The 25290-nt window shown below is 32.4% G+C and overlaps 4 protein-coding genes across 6 annotated transcripts; 3 read left to right on the forward strand and 1 right to left on the reverse strand.

Moving 5' to 3' along the window:
- Positions 1-769: 769 nt before the first annotated feature.
- Positions 770-5145, forward strand: LOC114196326 (CTD small phosphatase-like protein 2). Of its 3 annotated transcripts, none has more exons than XM_028086940.1 (7): positions 770-964; positions 1750-1920; positions 2191-2327; positions 2658-2754; positions 2874-3371; positions 3985-4322; positions 4677-5145. In XM_028086940.1, exons 2-7 carry the CDS (start codon positions 1755-1757, stop codon positions 4890-4892), a joined length of 1452 nt encoding a protein of 483 aa, XP_027942741.1. In that variant the 5' UTR covers positions 770-964; positions 1750-1754; the 3' UTR covers positions 4893-5145. The 3 variants fall into 3 exon arrangements, with proteins under 3 accessions (XP_027942741.1, XP_027942748.1, XP_027942755.1); XM_028086947.1 differs by having other exon boundaries at positions 782-964; positions 1727-1920; XM_028086954.1 differs by having other exon boundaries at positions 783-964; positions 2897-3371.
- Positions 5146-6807: 1662 nt separating this feature from the next.
- Positions 6808-11474, forward strand: LOC114191283 (meiosis-specific protein ASY1; the record flags this gene model as incomplete). Its single annotated transcript, XM_028080457.1, has 20 exons — positions 6808-6919; positions 7025-7093; positions 7187-7279; positions 7484-7610; positions 7703-7772; positions 7872-7913; positions 8169-8297; positions 8380-8490; positions 8580-8622; positions 8703-8744; positions 8919-9043; positions 9178-9190; positions 9281-9357; positions 9457-9558; positions 9984-10134; positions 10274-10353; positions 10436-10493; positions 10684-10835; positions 10929-11066; positions 11183-11474. Coding segments are annotated over 20 exons (1788 nt in total), but the record flags the coding sequence as incomplete, so codon positions are not given.
- Positions 11475-12539: 1065 nt separating this feature from the next.
- LOC114162097 (REF/SRPP-like protein At1g67360) lies at positions 12540-14723 on the forward strand. The gene is made up of 4 exons (XM_028045877.1): positions 12540-12786; positions 12884-12928; positions 13044-13280; positions 13935-14723. The coding sequence occupies exons 2-4, from the start codon at positions 12914-12916 to the stop codon at positions 14391-14393; spliced, it is 711 nt and encodes a 236-aa protein (XP_027901678.1). The 5' UTR covers positions 12540-12786; positions 12884-12913; the 3' UTR covers positions 14394-14723.
- A 4614-nt stretch (positions 14724-19337) lies between these two features.
- Positions 19338-20992, reverse strand: LOC114175010 (F-box protein At1g67340-like). The gene is made up of 3 exons (XM_028059767.1): positions 20705-20992; positions 20448-20610; positions 19338-20326 (listed from the first exon to the last, which is right to left on the reverse strand). The coding sequence occupies exons 1-3, from the start codon at positions 20863-20865 to the stop codon at positions 19586-19588; spliced, it is 1065 nt and encodes a 354-aa protein (XP_027915568.1). The 5' UTR covers positions 20866-20992; the 3' UTR covers positions 19338-19585.
- Between the last annotated feature and the right edge of the window lie 4298 nt (positions 20993-25290).

A 25290-nucleotide genomic window follows, 5' to 3' on the forward strand; every position in this document is an offset into this window, starting at 1 on the left:
AAATTGAGATTTATTTAAAATTGAATTAAGACTCACTCTTATGCTCTATTTAATAGAAGGATAAATAATAAAAGAATCAGGTGTGCGAGAAAAAAAAAAGACAAAAAAAAGGTGAGAAGATATTGTTTAGTTGAAAAAAAGTAATTAAATAATACATTCGACAAATTAAAAGAAAAAATACAATCAGTTATTTTATTTTATAATAAATTGTATATTATTGATTTTTTACAGATTATACAACATATTTATTCTTACTATTACTGTTCATTTTTGCTCACTTGTAAAAAAAAATGAAAAGGTTTTTTTTTGTGTCAATGATAAGTTGTTAAAAATGTAGGAGTTTTCAATTTTCTTTAAACTTCTGAGTGAATGGAGGGAAAATACGTCTGAAAATTTGATGAAATTTGAAATCACTTTTGAAAATTTTCACAATATGAATATCAAAGAATTGAGGTATCTGTAAGCAATTTTAGGAAATTTGAGCGTGTAAAGAAAGTAAATTAAGAGAGGTTCATACTAGGAAAACTTGAATCTGGTTTTGAAATTCAAAATAGCACTGGCCATGTGGTCACCACCACGTGACAGCAAGAATGTGAGTCTCACTCTCTCAAAACTGCAAAGATATTTTTGATGAAAAGACACATGTTGGTCCAGATGAGCGCGTGACTTCCACTTGATCAATCTGGCAAGTGACACAAGAGAATAAAGAATCATTTGAAATATCGGTGGACAAGAATAAATATTTTTAATTACCTTGTTTAATCATTTTTGTTCTGCATTATTATTTATCAACACATCCCTTTGTGCTGCAAAAAATAATTTTCCATCCTTGATTGTTTTCCCTCTCACTTTCTCATTGGAGGGAAAACATCCAAAAGAAAATTTCAGACAGGGAAGGATATAGCTTCTCCTTCAACCACTGAACAAATCTAGGGTTTTAGCCATTTCCTTGAGCTCATTTTCTGTGAGTTGATTCTTTCTCTTTCTTTTTGTTCTTTCATCTGTTTTTTCCTGTTAAAGGGAAAATCACTGTTAATGCATGGGCTGCTTACTGCGAGAGTTCATAGCATTTGATCTCGGTACCAGGTTTATATGGTGTGAGCTGGAGCTTATTGGGTTATCACATGCCTGTTGCCATAACTGTTATGTTTTTGGGTCTGTTGCGTTTTTAGGGTTTTGTGCGATTTCAATGGAAAGCTTCACAATTATCTGCCCCTTGTTCTGTTCCATGCTCGGAATTTGGATACTAAAAATCCAATTTGTGTTGGGTAGTGGATTTGATATGCTTGTAGATGTTACTGGTTCCAGTCATTTCTTCTTGATAGTTTAATGGAGTTCTGGGGACTTCAATAAAGAATAACTAATTCATTCATTTATTGTGATGATGTATCAATAGCTGTTGAAAATTGGTTTGGTTGCATTGGAACGGATTTTGAGTGTGATCATGCTTTTTCTTTTCTGCTTTTAATTCTGCCTGATATAAATGTGATGAATTATAGTCCCTTGCCATTAGGAGTGTGAATTTTGAAATTGCAGCTCTGAAGTTTTTAAGTCATTATGAAGATTCATCCTGGTTTTCAGAAGAAACTTACAAAAAGTATTTTTTGGTGTTGAATTTTGGATCTAAAAAAGGATCTTTGAAATTTGGTTCCTAAATGCACTGTATTAGGGTAGTCTTTCTGAACCTGTTTTTGATGCTTTGATTGTTTTCACAAAAATTAATTAGCTCACCACATATTCTTGTTGAAGTGGATATGCAAACTAAGAAAAAAACTTCTAGGCGAAATGCCAGAAATGCCAGTCAAGATCGCAGCAGTCCTAAGGTTTCTAGATCACAGAGGAAGGTTTCTGAAAATGGACGAGCTGCTGAAAAGAAAGTGACAGACCTAATTACATCATCTGTTAGAAAGAATAAATCTTGTAAGTGCCATTGATTGTCTGACAGATCTGTTCAGTTTTTTAAGATAATCTACATCAATTTTTTTTTTCTTATGTCTAATTTATCTTTTAATTTGTTTGCTATGATTTCTGCAATACATGACTAATAACCATGTTGCTTTTTTTATTTATTTATAATTTGAAATATCAGGTATAAATATATTATGTTATGTCCAAGACGATATGTCTTTGAGCATTAAGAAACTGTGAAATTATCTGATTTTACTTCTCATCTTCATGGTGTAACTTCAGATAACAATCTCGAGAATAAAGCTAGAGAACCTGTCCCCTCAACAGATTTGAATCATGAATACGAGTTTATGGACAGTGGGACTTCCAATCTTTGTTTGGAAAATGATACAGTTGATGGTGTTTCACTGGATTTTATGGTATTTTAACTATACTGTCTTTCTACTTGTCTTGGTCTTGCTGTTTTACTTTGTGTGTGTTTGGGTGCGCATGCTACTACTACATAAGTCTCTCTTTGTTTGATAGTTGGTTTTAATCTCTTAGACTTCAACTGCACAATGACTCAGTCATTTGGCAATGTATCTCAAATATAGTGAATTTAAGGTTCTCATGTACACTGAGCATGTTTAATATAGATCCTTTCCGACAATTGAAGTGATGATTTGAAGGGATTTGATTTCATGTACACCTGGGTATTGTTAGTGAATTATTGTTTTTCTTTTTCTAAATGTTTTGCAATAATGCTTCAGGGTTGTAACAATGAAGCTGCACATCTTGAGTCTGGAACTATATTTTCTCCTGGTTTTCACTTATCGAAAAATCCTGGAGGAAAAGTTGTTGATAGAGGTAAATGGCATTGTATCATTTTAATCATTCTTAGCTTTGGATTTCTTTTTCTATTTTCCATGAAATTTTCCTATATTTTGAAATTAATTTTTAATCCCCTTTTTTTTGTTTCTATCTAGTTGATTTTATCAAAATTTTTCAGAATGAAGACCACAAGAGAATTTCTCCATGCCAAGAAATAAAGTCACCACAGGAAGATACAGTAAATGGTCCTGGCAGTGAAGACTTTGACACTGCAATGGAAATAGATATGAACAATTCATCCAACTTCTCTAATTCAGGGAGCTGTGGCAATCAGATGCATGCTTTAGGCACAGAAAAGGTGAACGGTTGCAATTCTGATTTTGATGGAAATGGTCTTTCCATGGAGGTTTCTGCCATATATCTTGCCATGAAAAACTCAAAGCTAGAATGTGTTGATGAGCATGGTCAGGATCCCATGTCTTCTGAAATATGTACAGAGGAGGATGAGTTCGAGGATTTTGATGATTTTGACCCATACTTATTCATAAAGACCTTACCGGACCTGTCAACAGTGGTTCCAACTTTTAGACGATTGTTGTTACCTAAGCAGACACGTAGTTGCCCTTCTACTACTCTTGTTCTGGATTTGGATGGTAAGAAAAAGTGTGCTTCAGAAGTTTTTCTTCTTCCTTTTTTTTGGGTTTATATATTATGGATGGTTTGTCCGTTGCAACAGAACCTATGCTAGTGTTCCGTCCATTTCTGTTTTGATGTCCTCCATTCCAATGTCCTTTTTCTTATCCTTTTTTGGGGTTGTCTGTCATTAATTTTGGCTTTGCTTTCTTATTTTACTATCATTCATTTTTTTATGTTGTTTTGTTACTCAGATTCTTTAATTTAATGTCAACACTAAACATCTGCAAGTATAGTTTCATTGGACCTATATTAAAGTGGTTATGTGGGGGTGAATCATCCATCTTGGTGCCATATTAAGGTTGCTGTTTAGTGACTTTTTTGTTGGTTCTTGCTCTTGGCTGACTGTCCTCCCCTCAGTTAAAGCAGTCTTTTGTCCTCAAATTATCATTCTATTTGATAAGTTTGCTGGGGTCTGTAGGTAGAAACATGCTTTTTATAGTGGAAATTCTAAAAGTGGTTTATTCTTCTACCATGTACCAGGTTTATTTAACTATTTTCATTTTCCTTTTCTGTTGTGCAAAAAGAACTTGTTGTCAAAGCTCATTTAATACCATATTTTTTACTCTGCAGAAACTTTGGTGCATTCTACCCTGGAACCATGTGAGGATGTTGACTTCACTTTTCCTGTTAATTTCAATTGTGAGGAGCACATTGTCTATGTTCGCTGCCGCCCTCATCTCAAAGATTTCCTTGAGAGAGTTTCTGGTCTTTTTGAGATTATTATATTTACAGCCAGTCAAAGTATTTATGCTGAACAACTTCTAAACGTTCTTGATCCAAAGCGGAAGATATTTCGTCACCGTGTATACCGTGAGTCCTGTGTTTATGTCGAGGGGAATTATCTCAAAGATTTAACAGTTCTGGGTCGTGATTTGGCACACGTTATAATAATTGACAATTCCCCACAGGTATGCCTATACGTTCTATTGCCTAAGACCAACTTGCTCTTCTTATGATCAACATTTGTAATGTGGTAGTTGCATACGGATATATCTTTGTTGTGAAATCATGCTAAAACACCTCAATAGAAAAGAATTATCTCCTGACTAATGGTTATAACTTTTAGTTTAGTAGCGCTATATATCATTTAAAACACTAATATATCTTATATATCTGTTAACATGGCATGAAATTTGGTAATGACTTGTAATATAAATTGTTACCCTTTTATTTATAGGAAAAAGGTAATGAACATAGTTGTTGAAAATACCATGTTAAAGGTTACTTACTACTTCTTCTGCTGTTAATTTTTTTCCACCTAGGCATTTGGATTCCAGGTGGATAATGGAATACCGATTGAGAGTTGGTTTGAAGATCGTTCAGATCGAGAATTGCTTTCATTACTTCCGTTTTTGGAGAGCTTGGTTGGTGTTGATGATGTCCGGCCACTAATTGCAAAGAAATTCAACCTGCGAGGGAAAATTGCTGCAGCCGTGCATCCTCTAAACACAAATAGAAGAGATTTCTTATCAGAATGAATTGTGAGTTATAGAATATCGAGGAAGGAAAGTTATAGCATTCTTGCACTATGATTTTAACTTTAGCATTTTCTTTGTTGTTGAAATTGTAATGATATTCAAACTCTGAACCAGCAAAAAGAAAGGGGGATGATGAGAATGTAAGCATGTGTCGAGAATAGAAACCGATTATACAAAATAACTTGTGCGGCGGATACATGCTTCTTACTCTCCTGTTAATAAAAGTTCCCCAATTATTTTTATTTAGCACAAATCACTCTTTTGACGAATGAAATTGTAATGATATTTTAATGTTTTACACACTCTATGGAAGGTAATTATAGGGATACACGAAGAAATATAACCTACGTGTTTAGAACTCCACATAAATAAATGGATGTTGTTTCTGCTCAAAATATCGTTGTGATGCAATGGAAAGAAATTAGAATCACCAACCAAGAAGTATAATGCTAAAAATCTATAGCTTTTGTTCCTACGCATGTATAGAGGAAGGAGTAGTTAACAAGTTTATCAATTTTTCTCGTCAAATTCTTTTAATTTTATTTAATTTCATCACAGTAACTTCTATTTTAAGTTTTTCTCATTCAATTTAATTCTTTTTTATCCTCTTCTCTTCAATTTTTATTTATTTATCTATTTAATGAACACGCACTTACTTTCACCACCCTCTTCAATGATGGAATAAGTGCTAGCGACCTTTCTTTAATTACACCCTTTCTCCATTTTTCGTTCTTCGCAAATCTCCTACTGATGAAAAAAACAATTACTATAATAATTTTGTGATTCCTTTTTTTTTTATTCAATAAATTTTATCTCTTCTAACGAGGTTTAAATCTATATTAGGTTTATTATAATTTTGTTATCAAGTATTTATTTGTAAAAGTAGTTATTTGCAATTAAATTTGTTATCTGATTATTCACAAAAAAATTAATTCTACACCAAAGATATTCAATATTAATGCGGAAAAATATGTTAAAAGTTTTACATCCATTCAAAAGTGACAAAATTATAAGATATATTGCAAACTCAATGGCGTCATCTAGACATTTATGTAGCCCAAGTATGATAAGGAACAAAGGAAATTAGCGTTTGCAGAGAATTCTAGGCCTAACAAAACAAACGAAGCCTACGATTTCTCCTTTTTCTGGCGCCAACTCGCTCACAGAACTCGCGTGACTCAACAATAACAGACTCTGAGAAAAATTTTAACGGCAGTGAGTGCCAACTTCCGTGGCGCTGCATCGTATCGTGGCCCCTAGCTACATCAGATTCGGCCTATAAATATCACTCCTTAGCTTTCATTCCCTCCCGCCACATTCTACATTCAAAAATTTTATAATTTAGCACACTCTTCTCTCAGTTTTTTTCTCTGGAATTCAGATACCATGGTGAGACGAGAAGCCTCTTCTTCATCTTCTTCTCCTTTCTCTTCTTCATCTTCTTCCTCTCCCTGAGTCGGTTTCTTAATTTTCCATTTCGTTCTTTCAGGTCGTTGCGCAGAAAGTCAAGGAAGCTGAAATCACCGAGCAGGATTCGCTTCTTCTCGTACTTAATTACGCGTTTTAATATAATATTTCTTAAACAGTAGTAATCTGATGCTTTTACTGTTTTCGTTCGAGTTTTCTCATTGTGCTTCCAATGCTGCATTTCCTTTCCTGTTGATAATTTATTGCATTAATGTATTTTAGATTTCTTCAGTACATGTAGTTTGCAATTTTATATAACAGTAATATTTGTTTTGTTAAATTCTGCACCTGAGATTATTTCGTTTACACTATATATAATGTTTGCCGTTCCAAGTTTAATTTAGTTAAGTCGTATGGAAAAATTGTAGATCCACATTTTACTTCAATTTGATATGCTTTAGTAAATTAATACAGAGTCTGAATCACCTCACTTTCATTATCTAATTGAAATCTCGTTTGCAAGACGAGGAATCTGCTTCGAATTGCCATATTCAATATCAGTTATATCAGAGGACTATTTCCTGAGAAGTATTTCAATGATAAGTCTGTTCCTGCTTTAGGTAAAGCCTGTCTAACGCTGCAGTCTTTTTCCTATACTTTTCTACAGAATTTTCTGATTTTTTTTGACAAGTGAATTTCATCTAAATCTATTCGTGAATTGACAGAGATGAAGATAAAAAAACTAATGCCATTGGATGCCGAGTCTCGTAGACTAATTGATTGGATGGAGAAAGGCACGCTTGAACTATTGTCAAACTGAACTTCTGGTAGAAGATTGTGTAGCTTGCAACGCGTGTTTCATTTGTTCTATCCTATTTCTTTTGCAGGGGTGTACGATGCCTTACAGAAGAAATATCTGAAGACGCTTCTGTTCTGTGTGTGCGAAGCAGTAGACGGACCAATGATTGAGGAATATGCATGTTAGGCTTTAAGTCTTTACGACATATGATCGAATTCGGAATTGTAGTTAAATGAATACCGCATAACTTTTTGTTTTAACGAAAGAGAGAATGGCATCTAATTGTTACTCTAAGGATTGCTATGATCAAATGGAAAAAGCTGGAATCTAAATTAATTTATCTCGAGATTTTGTGGAGGACTCAACAATCTTGTTTGCCGCGCAGTTTCCTTCTGCTATTCCGACTCTGACAACCAAGAGGTTTCAATGAATATCAGCCGAACTGGAAACAAAAAAAGCCGGGGGGCCTTCAAGTGTAATTCGACTACAGAAATTACTCCCCAGCAGATGAGGTTGATCGCAAAAGAAAATATAATTTACATCTGTACCGATCTTATCATGTTCACTCACAATCTAACTAATATAATTTATATTCGATAACTAGGAGTTCTGCGTGTAAAATGATCCGTACTCTGGTTCAGTTGATGAGAACTCTGGAGAAAATGCCAGAAGAGGTAAGTGAATAAATTCAAAATGCTTTGCTTAATAATTTGGAATTGATATATCTTCATGCTCAATTATTGGAAAATCTGACTTCTGCGTTATTTCCTCAGCGTACCATTCTGATGAAACTCCTATACTACGATGATGTGACGGTATGTGTTTTTCTTTTTTTATCGTAAATAGCAAATCTCGGTTCCTTTTATCTCTTTTATGAATTTCTGCATCGACCAGACTCGAATTGCTTTTTGGCCAGGTTGTTGTTTAATAGAGAATGGTTAATGACGTTGGTCATGTATACGCAACTGTGAACATTTCTATACTCTGTTATGCCAAAACCAAAGGCTGACTTATTTATATACAGGGTCGGGGTGATTTCAATATAACTTTTTTTTTTTTTTTTCCTGCAGCCTGCTGATTATGAGCCTCCTTTCTTCCGGGGCTGCACAGGTGAAGAAGCTTATCATCCATGGGAGAAAAATCCTTTGAAAATGGAGGTTGGGAATGTAAACAGCAAGCACTTCGTATTAGCTCTGAAGGTAATGGAAGAATATCGTGTTTACAGATAACGTTTTAAATCTACAAAAGTTTCTGCCCATTTTTTCCTCTTCAATTTTATAGGTGAAGAGTGTACTCGATCCTTGTGAGGATGATAACGAGGGAATCCCGGACGATGTGAGCAATGGCGATGATTCAATGCAACAGAATGAGTATTATGATACTGACAGTGAGGTAAATGGGATGGTGCTTGATATGACCGAAACTTACTGACATGCGATTGAGACAACCATCTAATTTAAATGAGATTTTACAACTTTCAGGTTGATCTTACTCAAGGGAATCGATATGTAGTTGCTCCAATAGGTAACTAGTATCATTTTTCTTATTACTGCACAACTCCATTTTCTCCGTTGTTTTCTTTTAACATGTAACAATGATAACAGATAAACAGCAAGAACAGGAAGACAATAGCATGATTGATGAAGGTAAATTTTATCATTACGCTTGTTTATATAAACTCAACCCGGAGGAATCATATTTGATCTGTCTTTGTTAGTTGACAAAGTAAAATACGTTCTTATTTTTCCTAGTTCTTTAAAACTGTTAATTCAGTTACTAGCCTGTAACTCTGAATATTTAATGATCTATGTTATGTTCAGACAATACACAGGATCCGGTGGAAGATGAGCAACAGCGGGTCCGGATCAAGGAGTGGATCAACTGTTGTCACCGTGACACCATTGAACTTACTGATGTTCTATCGAATTTTCCCGACATCTCCGTGGTACCTATTTCCCCCATGAATATCATAACACTGTTATGTTTTTCGTTAGCCATTATTTTATCTAACTACAAATTTTAGTTTCTTTTCTCATCTCTTGTAAAAAAATAATATCAATTGAGTTGTTTTACTTTCAGGTTCTAACTGAAGGTAAGAACGTTAAAAATGCTCGAGCTGTTCGCAGAGTTTATCAGTTGCAAGCTTTATTTATCTTTTCCTTGATTTTGATTGGTTCTTTAGAGATCATGGATAAGTTTGTTGAGGAAGGTGTGCTGTTGAAGATAGGGAAGGAATCCTACGCCATTAACAAGGACAAGGTTGACTTTTTTCTCAATTGACCTTCACCCTTACCCATTTTCCTTGTTCTAGTAATCCATTCCCTTATCAACCTCTTTCTGATGAAATTGCAACGTCAGAACCTTCAATATGAGTTCACCATTGTGAAAGAAGAAATCGACGGCCAACTTCCTAAAGTCTTTGACAAAGCTTTGCAAGTTGAAGATCGCTTATACATGAAAGTGAGATTTTATTTTTCCTCATATTTTTTCGTGTTTCCTATGAGGATCTTTGACTCTTTGCTGACTTGTAATCTGTACAACGTTTGTTCACAAAGAATGATATGGAGCTCAGGTACAGAAGTGATGTTTCTTTGGTCTAAGTAAAGTACCTCTATATCGATTTGAAATGAATTGAGCAAGATGCTGCTAGTATTTAGTATCATAAAAAATACTAAAGACGTTACTTACTGTGAACTATCTCTATCTTTCAAAAAAACATGCATCATCTGAAGCATGGAAGGATGGAGTTTGTTATCTAATCCGTACAGTAGAAGAAATATATTATCACGGACCTCTTAAATTGATGACTTATCATAGTAGTTGTTTAGTCAAATGACAGTTTCTTTACGTTATAATATATCCCAAGTTATGAGTAAATATCGCAGGCTCTCTATCATGCTCTTCCGATGACGCACGTGTCAATCAGTAAGATTCAAAGTTTGCTTGAGGGAGAAGTAAACCAGACGGCAGCTCGAAAGATAATTGATAAAATGGTGCGGGATGGGTTTGTGGAACCCAAAGGCAGCAAAAGATTAGGTATCAAATTAAGTGGGGATTTGGTTCTGCATGTTATACGCTATTATTTGATGTGATTTAGGCGCACTCTCTTATTGTGGAACCAAAAACACATTAGGGAATAATCATTCTGACTTGTTTCGTGGCTGCTGTGCCTCAGGGAAACGTGTAATCCATTCTGAGTTGACTGAAAGGAAATTCATTGAAGTCCAGAAAGCTCTAAGTACTACGGAAGATATGGTAACAACTACCGAGTATTTGTGGTTTATATCACCATTTTTTCCATGCATGTTGACAATTTTCACGTTTGTACATTTCACAGGATGTTGATCACTGTGAACCAAATAGCAAGTCCAAATTAACTGGTTTTCGTTTAAATGGTAACGTATTAAGGCCGTTAATGTTTTGACATTCCAACTCCGTAGCTATTCGATATTGGAACTATACCATCTGTTTAAATATAAATTAGAACAGTTTGTGAAAAGTGGAAATATGGAGGTCTTCTATTGTATCTTTCTTTCTAAAAAGACTCTAGCCAACTTAAACCATCGTGTTCTTCTTGTTGATCAGGAAACAACCATGACGTTTCTACATGTGGGGTTCTTCACTCCATTGGATCAGATCTAACCCGAATGAAAGTGACATCTGAGACAAACACTGACTCCGGGAATGGACAGAATACAACAAAGGCAAAAGAGCCCGGAAACACCCCCATAAGCAGGGTTGAGGCTGGTTATATTGATTAAATTTCTATTTTCTTTATAGTCGGATATTGTGCATATACAACTTATGTAAGCTATTTTGAAATTGTACAGCCTGTTATTTCAAGAGAGAGTTTCGCGATAGGTAAAGAAAATGGAAGAACAAACGGAATTGCAAATCAAGGGGACGAAGGCGATACAATTATATGCAGTAAGTCTTCCCAAGAGAAACGGTCAAGGAAAACTAGCGCGGTATGTTGTGGCTTCTTTATACCTTACACAGTGATATTATATTTTCTTTCTTTGATTTGGACATGTCAGTAGCCTGAAAGTAATTTTCTTCTTTTGCTAATTTTAATTTTTTGTAGGTGAAGGAGCCTATCCATCAAAATATAAAGCGACAGAGATCTGAGGTCTTGTGAACCTCAATCTGGACCCCTCAGTATTTGTGGATAATACAGTTACAGAAACAAACTTGTACACGCCTTCAGCACTATCATGTATGGCGTATAAAATAAATATTTGGTAGTAGCAGTTGATGCAATGACTTCATAGCCCACTGTTTTTCATTATTTGCTCACGTCAAATACTACTCTATTCAAGTAATGATATGTAAATTACTTTTAAATACAGATACTTAATTCATATTCTTTATCTTCTTTCCGTCCCATACACGAAAGGAAAACCATTTTTATGTTCTTATCTCATTATATTTATTTGTTTATTTTGTTTAATGTCAAATAGATGAAATGTGCTCATAAATTATTTTTATTGCTATTCGTACGTTGTATTTCTTACAAATTTTATTTGATGAAAGTTGTCCACTACCTTACCTGATCTTTATTCAGTCGTTACCTCGTTCCATTTCATTTAGAAGGACCACAATTTATGTAGATTATGTTTTTTATATTTTGTCGAATACTTATCTGACCTCTAACTAGAAAAATTAAGTCCATTGAAATTTTAGGAAGGTATGATTTGAACAATGGCCTCATAAGAACTTCAAATTTATGGCCAGAGTTAAGATAATAAAAAAATACAATTTGGAGAAATAAGTTACAAACTATATAATTAAAATTTGAATGTTGATAATTATAATTAGTGACTTCTTTTCATCTTTATTCAATTTAAAAATTGTTAAAGGTCAGGTTAGTGATAACATTTAATGTTTTGGAATTTAATTTTAGAATGGAATAATTTATTGTTTTCATTTTCGATTAATTTTGGATTTTATTTTCTGTGATTAATGAATTTTAACATAAATCTACTTTGTTGGATAAAATTGACTTAAAAATGTCTTACATTTGGGATAAAATTATTTTAATTTAAAATTAATTACTTAGTATTATGATATGAACATTTCCATATCAATCTATTCATCCGAATGTATTAAAAAATCTCTTGCATGACGTGTAGATCGCTTGTATAAAAGCCTATTTTAGTGTATTTATTCTCATAACGTTTATGCAGTTAATTTTATTTTAAATAATAGAAGTAAACCATAATTTTAAAAATTTAAATACAAAAATCACACCAAAATTAAAGGTGTGTAAAAATATTTGAACCATATAAATCAACTTTAATTTTCATTAATATCAATTGCAATCGTAAGGCTTAATGAGTTTCCAAGTTAAGTTATTGATTTGACTGGTTTGTGTTCTGTTTGTGAGTCTTGACATAAATGTAGATCCCGGTCGCTCCACTCCGAAGAAGGTTCTCAATTAGCAAGGAAGTGCCACGTGGCTTCTGGAAATAGGTAGTTTGCCCTAGAAAGATCCCAAGGAGTCGGTCCGAACGTAGACCCCACCCTTTGCATGACGAACACAGAGACGTGTGTATTTGATTCTGTTGTGCCATGCGATGAGATTTAGATGCGCATAATATAAGTTGCCCTACCATTACCCATTTAAACCAATTGCCATCAAACAAAGTTCAAGCTTTTCTCTCCGACACCGTCATCTCTGTCCATCCTGTGAGTCATTGAAGTTTTTCAGTTATTATTGTTTCATTTTTCTTCCTCCATTCTTTTCTTTAAAACATAATTGAACTCTCCACTCCTTAAATTTTAGTACCGATCCAGTTCTGACTCGTACAAATCAATGGCCAAGACCGAGGTTAGTTTTCAAAATTATATTTTTTGCTCTTCTGATTTTTCTTTTCTTCCATGGAGTAGGAGATTGTAAGTATTGTAGTGTAAGTAATCGATTGAGATTCTACTTTTTCCTGCAGTTGGAGGTAACGGTTGACAGGAAGAACAAAGACCTAAAGCACCTGGGGTTTGTGAGGATTGCTGCTATTCAAACCTTTGTGTTTGTGTCAAATCTGTATGAGTACGCAAAGCAAAATTCTGGGCCTTTGAGATCTGCTGTTGGAACGGTGGAAAACACTGTAACCACCGTTCTTGGTCCAGTCTGCAACAAGTTCAAGGGCTTCCCTGATGATGTCCTGGTTTTCGTTGACAAAAAGGTAACTTTTTTCTTCCTTTGCCTCTTTCTCATTTCACATCTATGTTTTAAGATAAAAAGTTTTTATAACCTCTGTTTTCTCTCGTGGATCTGATGATAAGGATGATGGCAAAATTAGAAGAATGGTTGTTGATGTTTCATACTCTGCTTGTAATCATCAATTGGCCTATTTCTTTCATATTGATCATCAATACGTGTTTCTTGAATTAAGGAAGCGGTTGCTGCCTGCAAATAAAAAGTAGATTATATTAGTGTGTAGTTATTCCCTTACGAAGATATAAGTAAAACGTTGGAAATCACTAACTTAGTTTTGTTGGCCAAACTTTCGATTTAATGGTGGTGGAAAGGTTTAACTTCCCCTGAGGAGGAGTTTCGTTGATTCATTGACCTGCTATTTGAAGTGAAGATTGACTTAATGATGCCGGAAAGGTTAAACTCTTGGCAAAATTGCTGTTTTTCTTCAGGACAACTTATACGCAGTTTCTTAGATGTTATTTCTAAAGCTCTTGGATAAGAATTGGGATTTCTCTGCTTTAATCTGAGTATTAAAGGCTTGAGTTAAAGGATTATTTGTCCTTTGTACACTTGAGATTCCATGTATTGTTAATTTATTGATCGATTTGTAGGTAAACTAATTAGCATAAGATTTGGACAGGTGGATGAAGCTACACAGAAGTTCGATGAGCATGCTCCTCCTGTTGCTAAGCAGTTGGCGAATCAAGCGAAGGGTTTGATTCAGAAAGTGGCAAACGAGGCAGGGAAAGTTGCTGGTGAAGCTCAATCTGGGGGACCAAGAGCAGCTGTGGTTTATGTGGCTACAGAGTCAAAGCATTTTGTGTTGATAAATTCAGTGAAGTTGTGGAATGGACTGAACCACTATCCACCATTCCATGCAATTGCAGAGATGGCAGTTCCCACTGCTGCTCACTGGTCAGAGAAGTACAACCATGTGATCAAGGCCATGACTCAAAAGGGTTACTGTTTCATTGGGTATCTACCCTTGATTCCCATTGATGAGATTGCCAAGGCCTTTAAGCAGGGTCAGGGGAACTTGAAAGGAGATGATGCACCCTATGTTGAAAAGAGCTCAGAGTCATCATCTGATTCTGATTGAGTTCAGCTTTGCGTCTTCAAAACATTTGCTTCTGAGAGTGACCTTGTTTCTAGGCCATGTGGTGGTAGTGACTTGGTAAGACTGTATAACTAATCCATGTAGAAGATAGGGTTCATGTAAATGGTCTGAATAATGCTCATAAAGTGTGTTTCCTCCTTCTATATGCCCATAAAATGTCATTGCTGCCACAGACTCTTCAATTTCATTTCTTTTAGTGGAACCCAAAAAATTGACTTAGCTTTTAGTTTTTTAGCATTACTTGTAGGACTCGCTGATCAATTCTTACTTTCACTTTTCTCTTAAAAGATAAATGGAAAATTATGTTGCGCATTGGATTCTGTGTCTTTACCCACTCAAACCATATACATGTTCCTGATTTCTATCTCCACACATCTATATACTGGACCCTTTCTTTTAACTTTCTTTCTGTTTTATCAAAGCATCATTTTAAAAGAAAAAAACAGTAATTGTTGTTACGTGTTTGTTTTGGCTTTACAAATAAGATAATCAGAAAACTGTTATTGAAAAATGTCGCTGTTACACACATACACAATTCTATGCTAGCATTTCTTTTTCTTCACTGTAACTCGTCGATTATCATTAATATGGTGAGATCTTTTCTTTAGCATTTCCTTTAACTTCTTGTTAGATGTTTTAATGTTTATAACATAAGTTTTATTCACTTGCAATTAATTCAATTTGATTCTTTAATTAGGCCGTAATCTCCCTAAATCATTTCGAATATTAATTTCTTGAATCAACAAACTTTTATTTCGAAAAAAAAAAAACCTTAATTTTCAAATGGTAATATTTTAAAATATACATTCAATTTCTTCAAATTTAAAACAACACTAATGTTTTTATTTTTAATAAAGTTACACCTACCTCCTATATATTTCTATAAAATATTTGTTTTCTTTTATTTAAAAATAACATATTTATTAAGATCAGTTTTAAAACTAAGATTTTAAAATAGAATTAAACACTCTTTTCGTAAAATTTAAATAATTTTAGTTGTTATATTTAACCTTATCTATATGTTGTAGCTTAACTATGTATAACAAAAATAATAAATTATATTTGTGAGAAGATATTGTCTTAAAATAAAAATAAATAACTATTAAATATATAATTAAATGTATTACTTTATATGTAAATATGATTTAGTACAAATATAAATATCAATCAAAATAGATATAGATATTATTTTAAAAATAAAATACGAAATGTCTATTTTGAAATTTAAAAATATAAACATTATCAAAAGAATTTCCTATTTACCCTACAAGCTATAGAGATGACTCTAAGGAAATATAATAAAAAAAAGAATCCGTAAATCCTGTATCAGAGATATGATTACATATAAATTTGTCAATAAAAAAATAACTTTAAATAATATGTTTTGTTTTTCAACTTTAATGAAATTTGAATTAGTTTTTTTAAAAGAAAAAAATTTGAATTAATTTAATTTTTCAATTTTAACATTTCAAACACATCTTTTATTTAAGTATTTTTGTTTATTTACGTGTGACACATGATCGTTTAAATTTTAATTAAAATTTTAGTTAAAAACATATTTACTTAAATTTCGCTTCAATATTAACTAGAAAACAATTTAAAACATAAATAAAAATGTTAGTTAAAAACGTATTTGCTTAAATATTAGCTAAAAAAGATAATTTAAAATATAAAATAAATTTAAAAAAATTGTTTAAAAAATTAATATTTATAAAAGTAAAAAAATAAATTAATTTAAAGTTTTAAAAGAAACTATTTTTACTTCTTACTGAAAAAGTTAAAAGACTAACCATATATTTAAGCCTTAAATAATTAGTAAAAAATTTATTGATAGTGATGAGTTTAAATAATTATGCTGATGTCCCACAAATTATCATTGCGAAACTACTCTACTTATTCGGTGTGAAGAATCATCCACCAATATTAAGAAACAATTATCATTTTCAATTACTATAAGAAAAAGATCCATTTCAAGAAAGAAAATAACATCGTTACAGTTGAAGGATTTTTTTTTTAAGATATATTCTGACAAAATAATTCTTTTTGTCAAACACGTCTTACCATAAATATACACTATTGAGATATATTAACGGAAATATTTCAGTTGAGTCATAAAATTCCTCTCAAAATATTTTTAACAAATATAAAATTATGGGTTTATGTAGTTAGAGACAAGTGTGGAATTTTGGGAATGAATTATTTTTTTCTTTTACTAATATTTGTCGGTGGCTTGTATGTGGATGATGTTTTATCGGGACAATAGATTTATTACAAGAGATGTGTCCATCACCAACTTTTTGTTATAATATTATAATTTTTGCGTATAATTCCAGTTATTTATTCTTTTAATGACTTTTTTTTTAAAAAAACTGGTATTTGTGACTAAAGAAAATGAGATTAAAATAAGAGAAAGATGTTCCTGCAGAAGAACAAATAAGATGAGTTCGGCACAAGCGTCACCTTATCATGTAGTCCGCTATCTCCTCAGTTGGCTTCTCCCTGGTTGATACATGTCAGCTTGGACCCAGGGGTTATCTACAGAAGACTCTTTGAAGGTTAAGTAAGTCAAAACTCTCAGAAGGTCAAATCAGTGATTAATGAATGCGTACCTTCAATTACTGGGGCCCATGCGTATTTATAGAGCATTAATGATGTCTGGTTATCTCGTGGGCCAGACCTTGACTAGGGCTCTAGCTTGGGCTGTGAGTGGGTCTGGGCCCTAATCCAGGCCCTTAAGGCCTATCGAACGCGGGGGTTTCCATTTTACTAAGTCTTCGAGAACAGTCTGATCCGTTTACTGCTTGGCTTCACAGATGTCGTCCTTGGCCGCACACTGTCCTAGGTTGACTGCTTTGTTGTTACCTTAGCCCTTATTCAGTTATGAGTTTGATTTCATGGTAGCTCAAGTCGTGTACTTGGGTTGTTTCCGGCATGTGCGTGAGAGTTGTCATTTATATGGTTAAGTTGACCAGATTCGATATAAGTTAGGCTGACCCGGCCTAGGCTGAATACTTGGCTGCCTTGATGCATTGTTTCTTTATCTGGTTGGGTTTGGTTAGGTGTGGTATATCAGTCCCCCAGCCTTGTCCGATATGAATTGTCGGTCAAGGATGGTATGTGTTGGTATGCTAATGAAACAGGCCAAGTGTGATCCAAAAAAAAATATAGACTTAGGTTGCCAAAAGAAATGAATGTTCACTGTTAAATTATGAGTTTAAAAAGTTGGATCTAAATATTGAATGGATCAAGAATAAATTAATAAAAGATAGTAAATAGGACTAAAAAAGCACCATTTCCAGAAAAAAAGAAACGAAAAAAAAAACATGAACTATGATCAAGATATTTCTATAAAGGAAAATGGTTGAAAAAAAATTACGTTTCATGGACAAAATATTGCCACGTGTGGACCTAATTTCGCATTTTATATGGCTCTTAATGCACAAAATTAATATTTCCAGTAGCATTAACTGGGTTTAGTTACATAAGACATAGACTAAAATAACCGACAGATTAAAGGCTTGGAGACTTTTTTTTCACTAATTTATTTCTTTTAATAACTAAAATGATTGTGCCATATTTTTCAAATATCATACAAATCATCATTCACTTTTTCCTTAGCCACACATGTTATTACAAATATTCAAATAATTTGGTACAAGGTGACTTGATGGTTACATGCAATATGAGATAAAAAGAAGAAAAAAAATCGTAAATTCAATCTATTTATTAATCATTAAGATAATTTAATAAAATTGATTTGATCAATTTAGAAAGATTATGAGTTTAATTCTTTTTCTAATAACTAATATTTTTCGATAAAAAAAAAACAATTTATACAACAAGGGTTTAATAGATTTAGAAGTAAAAGGGAAAAATATCGTAAGTTCAACTCTTATCATTTGCTATTAAAAGAAATTATAATAAAAAATTCTTTTATTTTATTTCACTCTACTCCATTTGGTACTATATTAGATATGCAAACATGGTCTTACTTTTGGAAAATGAAAATAGAAATTCTAATAATGGGCCTAATGGAACTGGGCCTGGACCATCCATCGAAATGTGTAGCGTTTAAATGCGAACGAATATATAAATTCATAATGAGTGGCTCTCCCACCACACTCTCACACGACAATATTTAATTCTCATAAATTCACTTTTTCTTTTTTCTCGAATGCGCATCAAACACTGTATGAGAAAAGACACATAACCCCCAAAATCTCTCTTTTCTCTCTCACCACAAAAATAGAGGGACATAAACCTAATTAATAATATTCATTGTAAACGGGTTTTTCGAATAGCTTCTTTCTTCATTAAAAACAAAAAACAATTATAATGTCAAATAATTGTTTAAGCTTCCCATGTTGGTAACCCAGCAAATTGATAAAATATTATTTTAAACCTAAACCAAAATTAAGATAAGAACTCATTTTTTTCAATTTTTTTTATGCAGAAAAAGTGATTCTAGGATTCCAAGTGTTATTATTAATATTCCAGCACCCTTACTTTCCAGTTAACAGTTTCACAGACATAATTTTTTGTGTATGCAATTATACAACAATATCTCCAAAATATTTCCCTAAAGAAGATTGATAGCTCTTTCAACCACCAAAGAATCGGTGCCATCAAGTGTTTGCCACATTTTTTTGTCAGTTGTCATAATCACTTTCATAAATCGTGGAAATCGGTGTTCTGAGTGAGGCAAGATTGTAAAACGCAACTCCACTTGTCATTTCCCTTTTTGACCTCTTTTCTACCACTCATTACCATTCTTCTTATGTGCATTGTGCAATCCTGGTTTACTTTTGTTGTTTCAGACAAAACAACTATACAATTTTCAAAAGCTTTTGTTTTTGTATAAGAGAGTTACTTTAACCCAAATAACAATAAAAATTAATATATATTAATTTATCCATTATATAAAAAAACAAAAATGAATCTCCTTTTTTTGTTTTTTAAGGAGAACTAATTAAGGTTAACTGCAGGTAATACTATACAACAGTAAAATAAAAAGAGTTTGAAGCAAAGCAAAACTGTCATTGAAGTTTGCATTTTGCATATCCAAGGTAATAAATGAGATTTTTTTTTTCTTCCCATTTTTCACCCCCAATAAAAAAAATAGATTCTTACCCCTTGATTGAAACTTCCAGACAGGCTTTGTTCTAACGATTCATCTAACTATTAGCCATCATTACGGCGTCGCCGCCAACGCCGTCCTCGCCGGCGACTTCTTCCCCGTCGTCATTGAGCCACCTCTCAACGGGAGCACATTCCGCCTTATGCCGGAATTTCCAATCAAGCGCCTGACACGCGCGCGAGCAATAATTCACCACACCGCAGACTGAACACCTCCGGAACTCGTGCCTCCTAGTCTCGGGTCGCCCGCAACCCGTATGTGAACACAGTCTCATACCCGGACCCAACGACCCGCTCCGAATTACAAACCACTCCGACAAAAACTTACTCGCCGGATGAGTCTCCGACGCCGGCACGTTGCAACCGTAATCACTCAACAGCGGACAACCCGACCCGGTCCCCAAACGGAGTCGCGGGTGCGGTACTGGGAGGTTCCACGTCACCCACGGACGCTTATTGCTCGCGGCGGAGAGCACGGCGGCGAGTTCACGCGCGTTGGCTTGCAACAAAAAGCGTCGACCTTCCGCTACGTTCTGCTTGACGCCGTAACCGTCTTGCAGACAATGACCAAGCTCACGCAGCGCGTCGATATGTCCGAGAAAAGCCGCGCGTGCGCACAGCGCGACTCCGGCCCGGAGGTCCTTGTCGTTTTTTGTGCCGCCGCTTCCGTTGAACTGTATCACGGCAAGAGAATACAGCGCCGGCGCGTGAGAATTCATAGCCGCCTTCGCCATCAGCGACGCGCCGCTCCCTCTGTTTTGCAGACAATAAAACCGAATCTGCACGCAGATAACATTCCAAGACTCAAACTTTCGTCCAACATTATAAAAAAAAATATTTTTTTAAATAAAAGGAAAAAAAAGAAGAATGATATTTATTTAGTGGTAAATGTTAACGAACCATGCCGAGAGTGTAACAGGCTTCAATGTTTCCGGCATCGGCACAATGCTTGAGAAAACGGTGAACAGAATCACACCAATTTTGGGGTTTGACTAAGAATGTTTTGTGGGATGCTTTTGATAACACCAGAGAGTGAAGGCCCAGAGAGTTTAGTCTCTTGCACCTGTTCAGTTTCACCAAAAACATTAAAAACATAAACTTTTCACTCTTTTCTTCTTCTTCTTCTTTCGAAGAGACTGAGAAAAGTGGGTACGTACGTTACTAAGACATTGACAAAATCGGAGGGTGACGATGCTGTGGCACTGAGCTTGCAGAGGATAGAGAGGAGAAGATCGTCCGGCAAAGATTCGAAGAAGTCGGAGGTTTTCTCCGGCGATGTTTTTTGTCGCTTGGAAGGGAAGGGCATGTCTGAAGACATGGTTGGAAATGGCAGAAAGCAGATGAAAGATAAGAAAGAGTTGTGTTTGTTTGCATAATATGTGAAAGTTAAATCTATTTATGTGGGTTGGTGTGGTGTGTTGAAGGGTAAAGCAAAGTGTGGAGAGTTATGTTACAATGTTACAAATCAGAATGAATCAAAATCCCCACATTAACTACAAACTTAATTACCAAAAACCCCTCATCTTCTCGTTTTCATGGTCAAACCGCGTTGACTCAGACCCATCTTGCAAAATACTGCATACTTTCAATGTATTCCTCGTGGTCTTTCTATACAATTTATACAAATACATAAATTGTATTTATTTTCTTTTTTTTTTCCAACGTGAATTGCTGATATTTAGAAACTATCCTATTTGAATCAAACGAATATAATAATGACAATAAGATTCATGTAAAAAATAATTTTATTTTTCTAACCACTACTAAGATACACTTCATTTTAAAGACTAGGTTAAGCTTTTGTCACATGCACTAAAGAACGGAAAAAATTTACACAGTAAGTTTTTTCTTCCAACATAATTTACATAATAAGTTACTTATTGGCTTAATCAACACTTACGTTATTATTACTCAGTAAAAATGGTTGAATACTAAAATAATCGAGGTTTTTACATTAATTGATATAGGTTTAATATTTTTTTCTTCATTATCATTTTTTTATTTTTATTACTTCTGACTCACCACAATTAGAAAGTACGAGGAAGTCATTTTTGTTTTGTAAAATATATTTTTAATATCTCAATAATTTGATGTAAGAGACTGTAGATGAAAATGTGCGCATTACAAAATATTCAACCCAAATTTTTCACAAATGTTAAATTTTGTATATTTAAAAAATACTTTGTGTTATAAGGGTCACTTAAAGAAATGTTTTTAATATTTATTTTTCTAGTCAGAGATCAGAGTTACACCATTTACAAATAAAGAATTCCTTTGCATATAGAATAGAAAGTAAATATATAATTAATGCATCTATATCTGATTGTAATTTTTTCAGTATTAAAAAATGTAGAAAGATCATTAATAATATTCTGATGTAATTTTAAGCAGAACAAAAATAGTTTGAGTGCATACTCTCTTTCCCTTTTATACCACAAATATATATTATATTCTATATTTAACCTGTTAAAAATCAAACGGCTACTCATAGGTTCTTGTTTTAAGTAGTACAACGACATGATTTTCGTTCCTCTTAAAAAACTAAAATAATAGAAATAGAATATAAAATAAATTTAAATTGTTTTAAAAAATTTGAGAAAACAAAAATAAAAGTATGTTTCATGTTTGAATAAACTCAAGCAACAGCAAGTGTGGGTAACCTTTCTTTGTTTAAGTGGAAATTCTTATATGAAGCAAATATTATACAAATATATAATTTTCTTCCACCTGATATTTTGTCTTTGCATTGCATTTCATAAGGATGAAATATAAAAAAAATAATAATTGCATTATAATTTTTTATTTTACAGACTTTACAAATAATAAAATAAAAAGAGCACTACATGTTATTATTATGGTAGGATTTAGAAAGAGATACAATATTATTCTTTTTTTAATTTCCCTCTAAGACAGATTTTTTACGAGATCCGGAGAATCAAAACCATGTCAAGTTTTTCTCTCAATTTTTAATATATATACATTAATTTTCCAAAATTATATTTTTTTTAACTCAGAATTATTTAAAATTTTTAACTTTTCCAAAATTTTCAATGAAAACTGGTCTCATGATTCGTTGCGATTTTATTTGATTTCACCATCGTGATCCCAACAAACCATAAACATCCGTACCATGGTGTTGTGTTATCAGTGTCTGTGGGAAGGAAGAAAAACATGTCCCATGATAGACAGAGTAAAAGATTGCGAATAAACGGTCTTAAGTTATTATGAACAAAATCATACACTCATACAAATGTTGTGGCATCATGGATCCAGAGAAGCTCCTGCTAAGTACTACAATTTAAACCCCATACTTTATTATTTATTTTCTATAGTTTCAGATCCCTTCTTTTTTAAAACCGTGATTATAAATGTACTGAATATATATATATATATATATATATATATATATATATATATATATATATATATATATATATATATATAAATATAAACATAAACATAAACATAAACGTAACTTGTATCATATTTTCTTCAGGCTACATTAAAATTTAAGGTTAAATATGTTTTTGTTTCTTAAGTTTCAATAAATTTTAAAATTAGTTTATTTTTCAAAATTTTATACCAATTTAGTTATTCATCAGTAAAAATGTGTGAGTTTAATCTTTTTTTCAAATTTTGTTAAGTTTATTTGATATTTTGAATGCATTTTATGATAATATTTGAATTAATATTGAAGCAGAAATGTGCTAAATGGTATAAACAATTCAAATACAATCATAAAATATGTTTGAAATGTCAAATAAATTTACTAAAATCTGATCAAAAAATTTAATTCACACATTTTTAAAGATAAAGGACTAAATTAGTTAAAATTTTAAAAAAAATACTAATTTTAAATTTCAGAGGACAAAAATATATTTAACCCTAAAATTTAAAGTTACACTACATATTTGTTATTTCTTCAACTATATACAATAACGCTAAGCATATAAACGGACAAAATATGTGATAGATATTATAAAATATTAATGACCAGAATGGTTAAAGTCATTTTTAAATTTTGTAGACTTAAGTTTAATTTTTATTCACACCATTGTTAGTTTAGTGACATATGTTATTGACAATATAAATCCCATTATTCGTATGAATGACAAGTGTAATCCATTAGTAACTACAGTTAAGGAAAATACAATTTCTTTGAATTTTGAAAACTAAAAGATCAAAATTTAATCTGAAGGGATAAATACAAATTTAAGTCTATTTGTTATTTCAAGCTAATAAGATTATCATTTCAATTTTAATTAAAACTCATTCAGAGTGATTTCTAATATCAAATTATAATAATTATATATAATATAGTTTAAAAAATAGTCCTAATCTTAGCAAATAAAAAATAATAATTTGACCATATTTTATTATTTTTAATTAATGATGCTAATATCCAATTATCTTATCAATATATTTGTAGGAGTTTTGAAACATAATACTACAGAAATTAACACGTCAACATTATTTAAAAATAACAATAATTGGCAAGACAGAATTAATGTATTTATTTAATATAAACATAAAAAGTTGTTTTAATATCAATTTGGACATGAATTTTAAAAGTTACACAAACTTAATTAATTTCATAACAAATAAGATAATTTTCAAACTAGTCCTTTTAATATATACCTAAAATGAAGAAAAATTGTAAAGATGTGAATACTTTTTATAGCAGATTGAACTTTCACATTCTCCATTTGTTTTAAAAACATTAAACATGCTTCACCTTTTAAGTTGCATTTGAGGTTTTTAAAATATTACATATATACCATTTTAACGAATGTCATAGTAAAATTAACATGAAGAGGAATTAGATATAAGTGTAATAAGATAGAAACTATAAGAGTATTAATGCAACTTGGTTTTGTTTTGTTCTCAACACGCATTTCATTTCGTGTGAATTTGGGTAAAATGTGATTCCACTTGTTTAAGAAATCTGTTAAGTAGGACCCACTTTTGTTCGAAGGTTTGGACTTAAAAATCCTATGACTCAGAATTGGCAATTGTCATTAATAGTCAAATGTATTTTTTTGGTATAAATAATTAAATGTAACTTTAAATGAATTTTACGTATAAGTTTTATATGGTAGTTAAAAAGCATATTAAAAATCTAAAAATTAAATAAAGAGTACATAACATTTTAGTTGTATTCTTGTATATGCCCACTCCCACGACCATGATTTTTTTTCTTTTAATTTTTATCGAATACAGTTTAATGTGATGATTTCAATGTAAAATGTAAATCAATGTAAAATCCAACTATATTTTTTCACTCTCGTTATTTTACTCTTATACTCTGAATTTAAAAAGTGAAGGAAATATAACATTTAACCAAATACATTTATGTTTATAAGAATACCCTGTAAATCATATTTTTAACTTATATTTTTTATCATCCATTAGACTACAAGGTGGTGTTATCTTGTTAATCTAATTCGTCAATGTCCCTCGAACTCGAAGGACGTTGACTTTTTTTTTTTCAGAAATAGCAAAATGAATAATAAAAGGAAAATATTTTTAATTTCCTTATCTCAAAAAATAGCTTATGTGATAGATAACTATTAGCGTAGCTCTGCCTAAATAGCCAAAGTTTTAAATAAATAGCCAAAGTTTTAAACTAATTGGTGGTTAACGATATATTACTTTGAGCTTTTATGAATACGTGACACGTAAAAAATTTGTGGCCTTAGTTATTTTTAATAAGAAATATTTTAACATAAGATAAAGTAATGCA

Source organism: Vigna unguiculata, chromosome 1, assembly GCF_004118075.2.
Source record: "Vigna unguiculata cultivar IT97K-499-35 chromosome 1, ASM411807v1, whole genome shotgun sequence".
Lineage (NCBI taxonomy): Eukaryota > Viridiplantae > Streptophyta > Magnoliopsida > Fabales > Fabaceae > Vigna > Vigna unguiculata.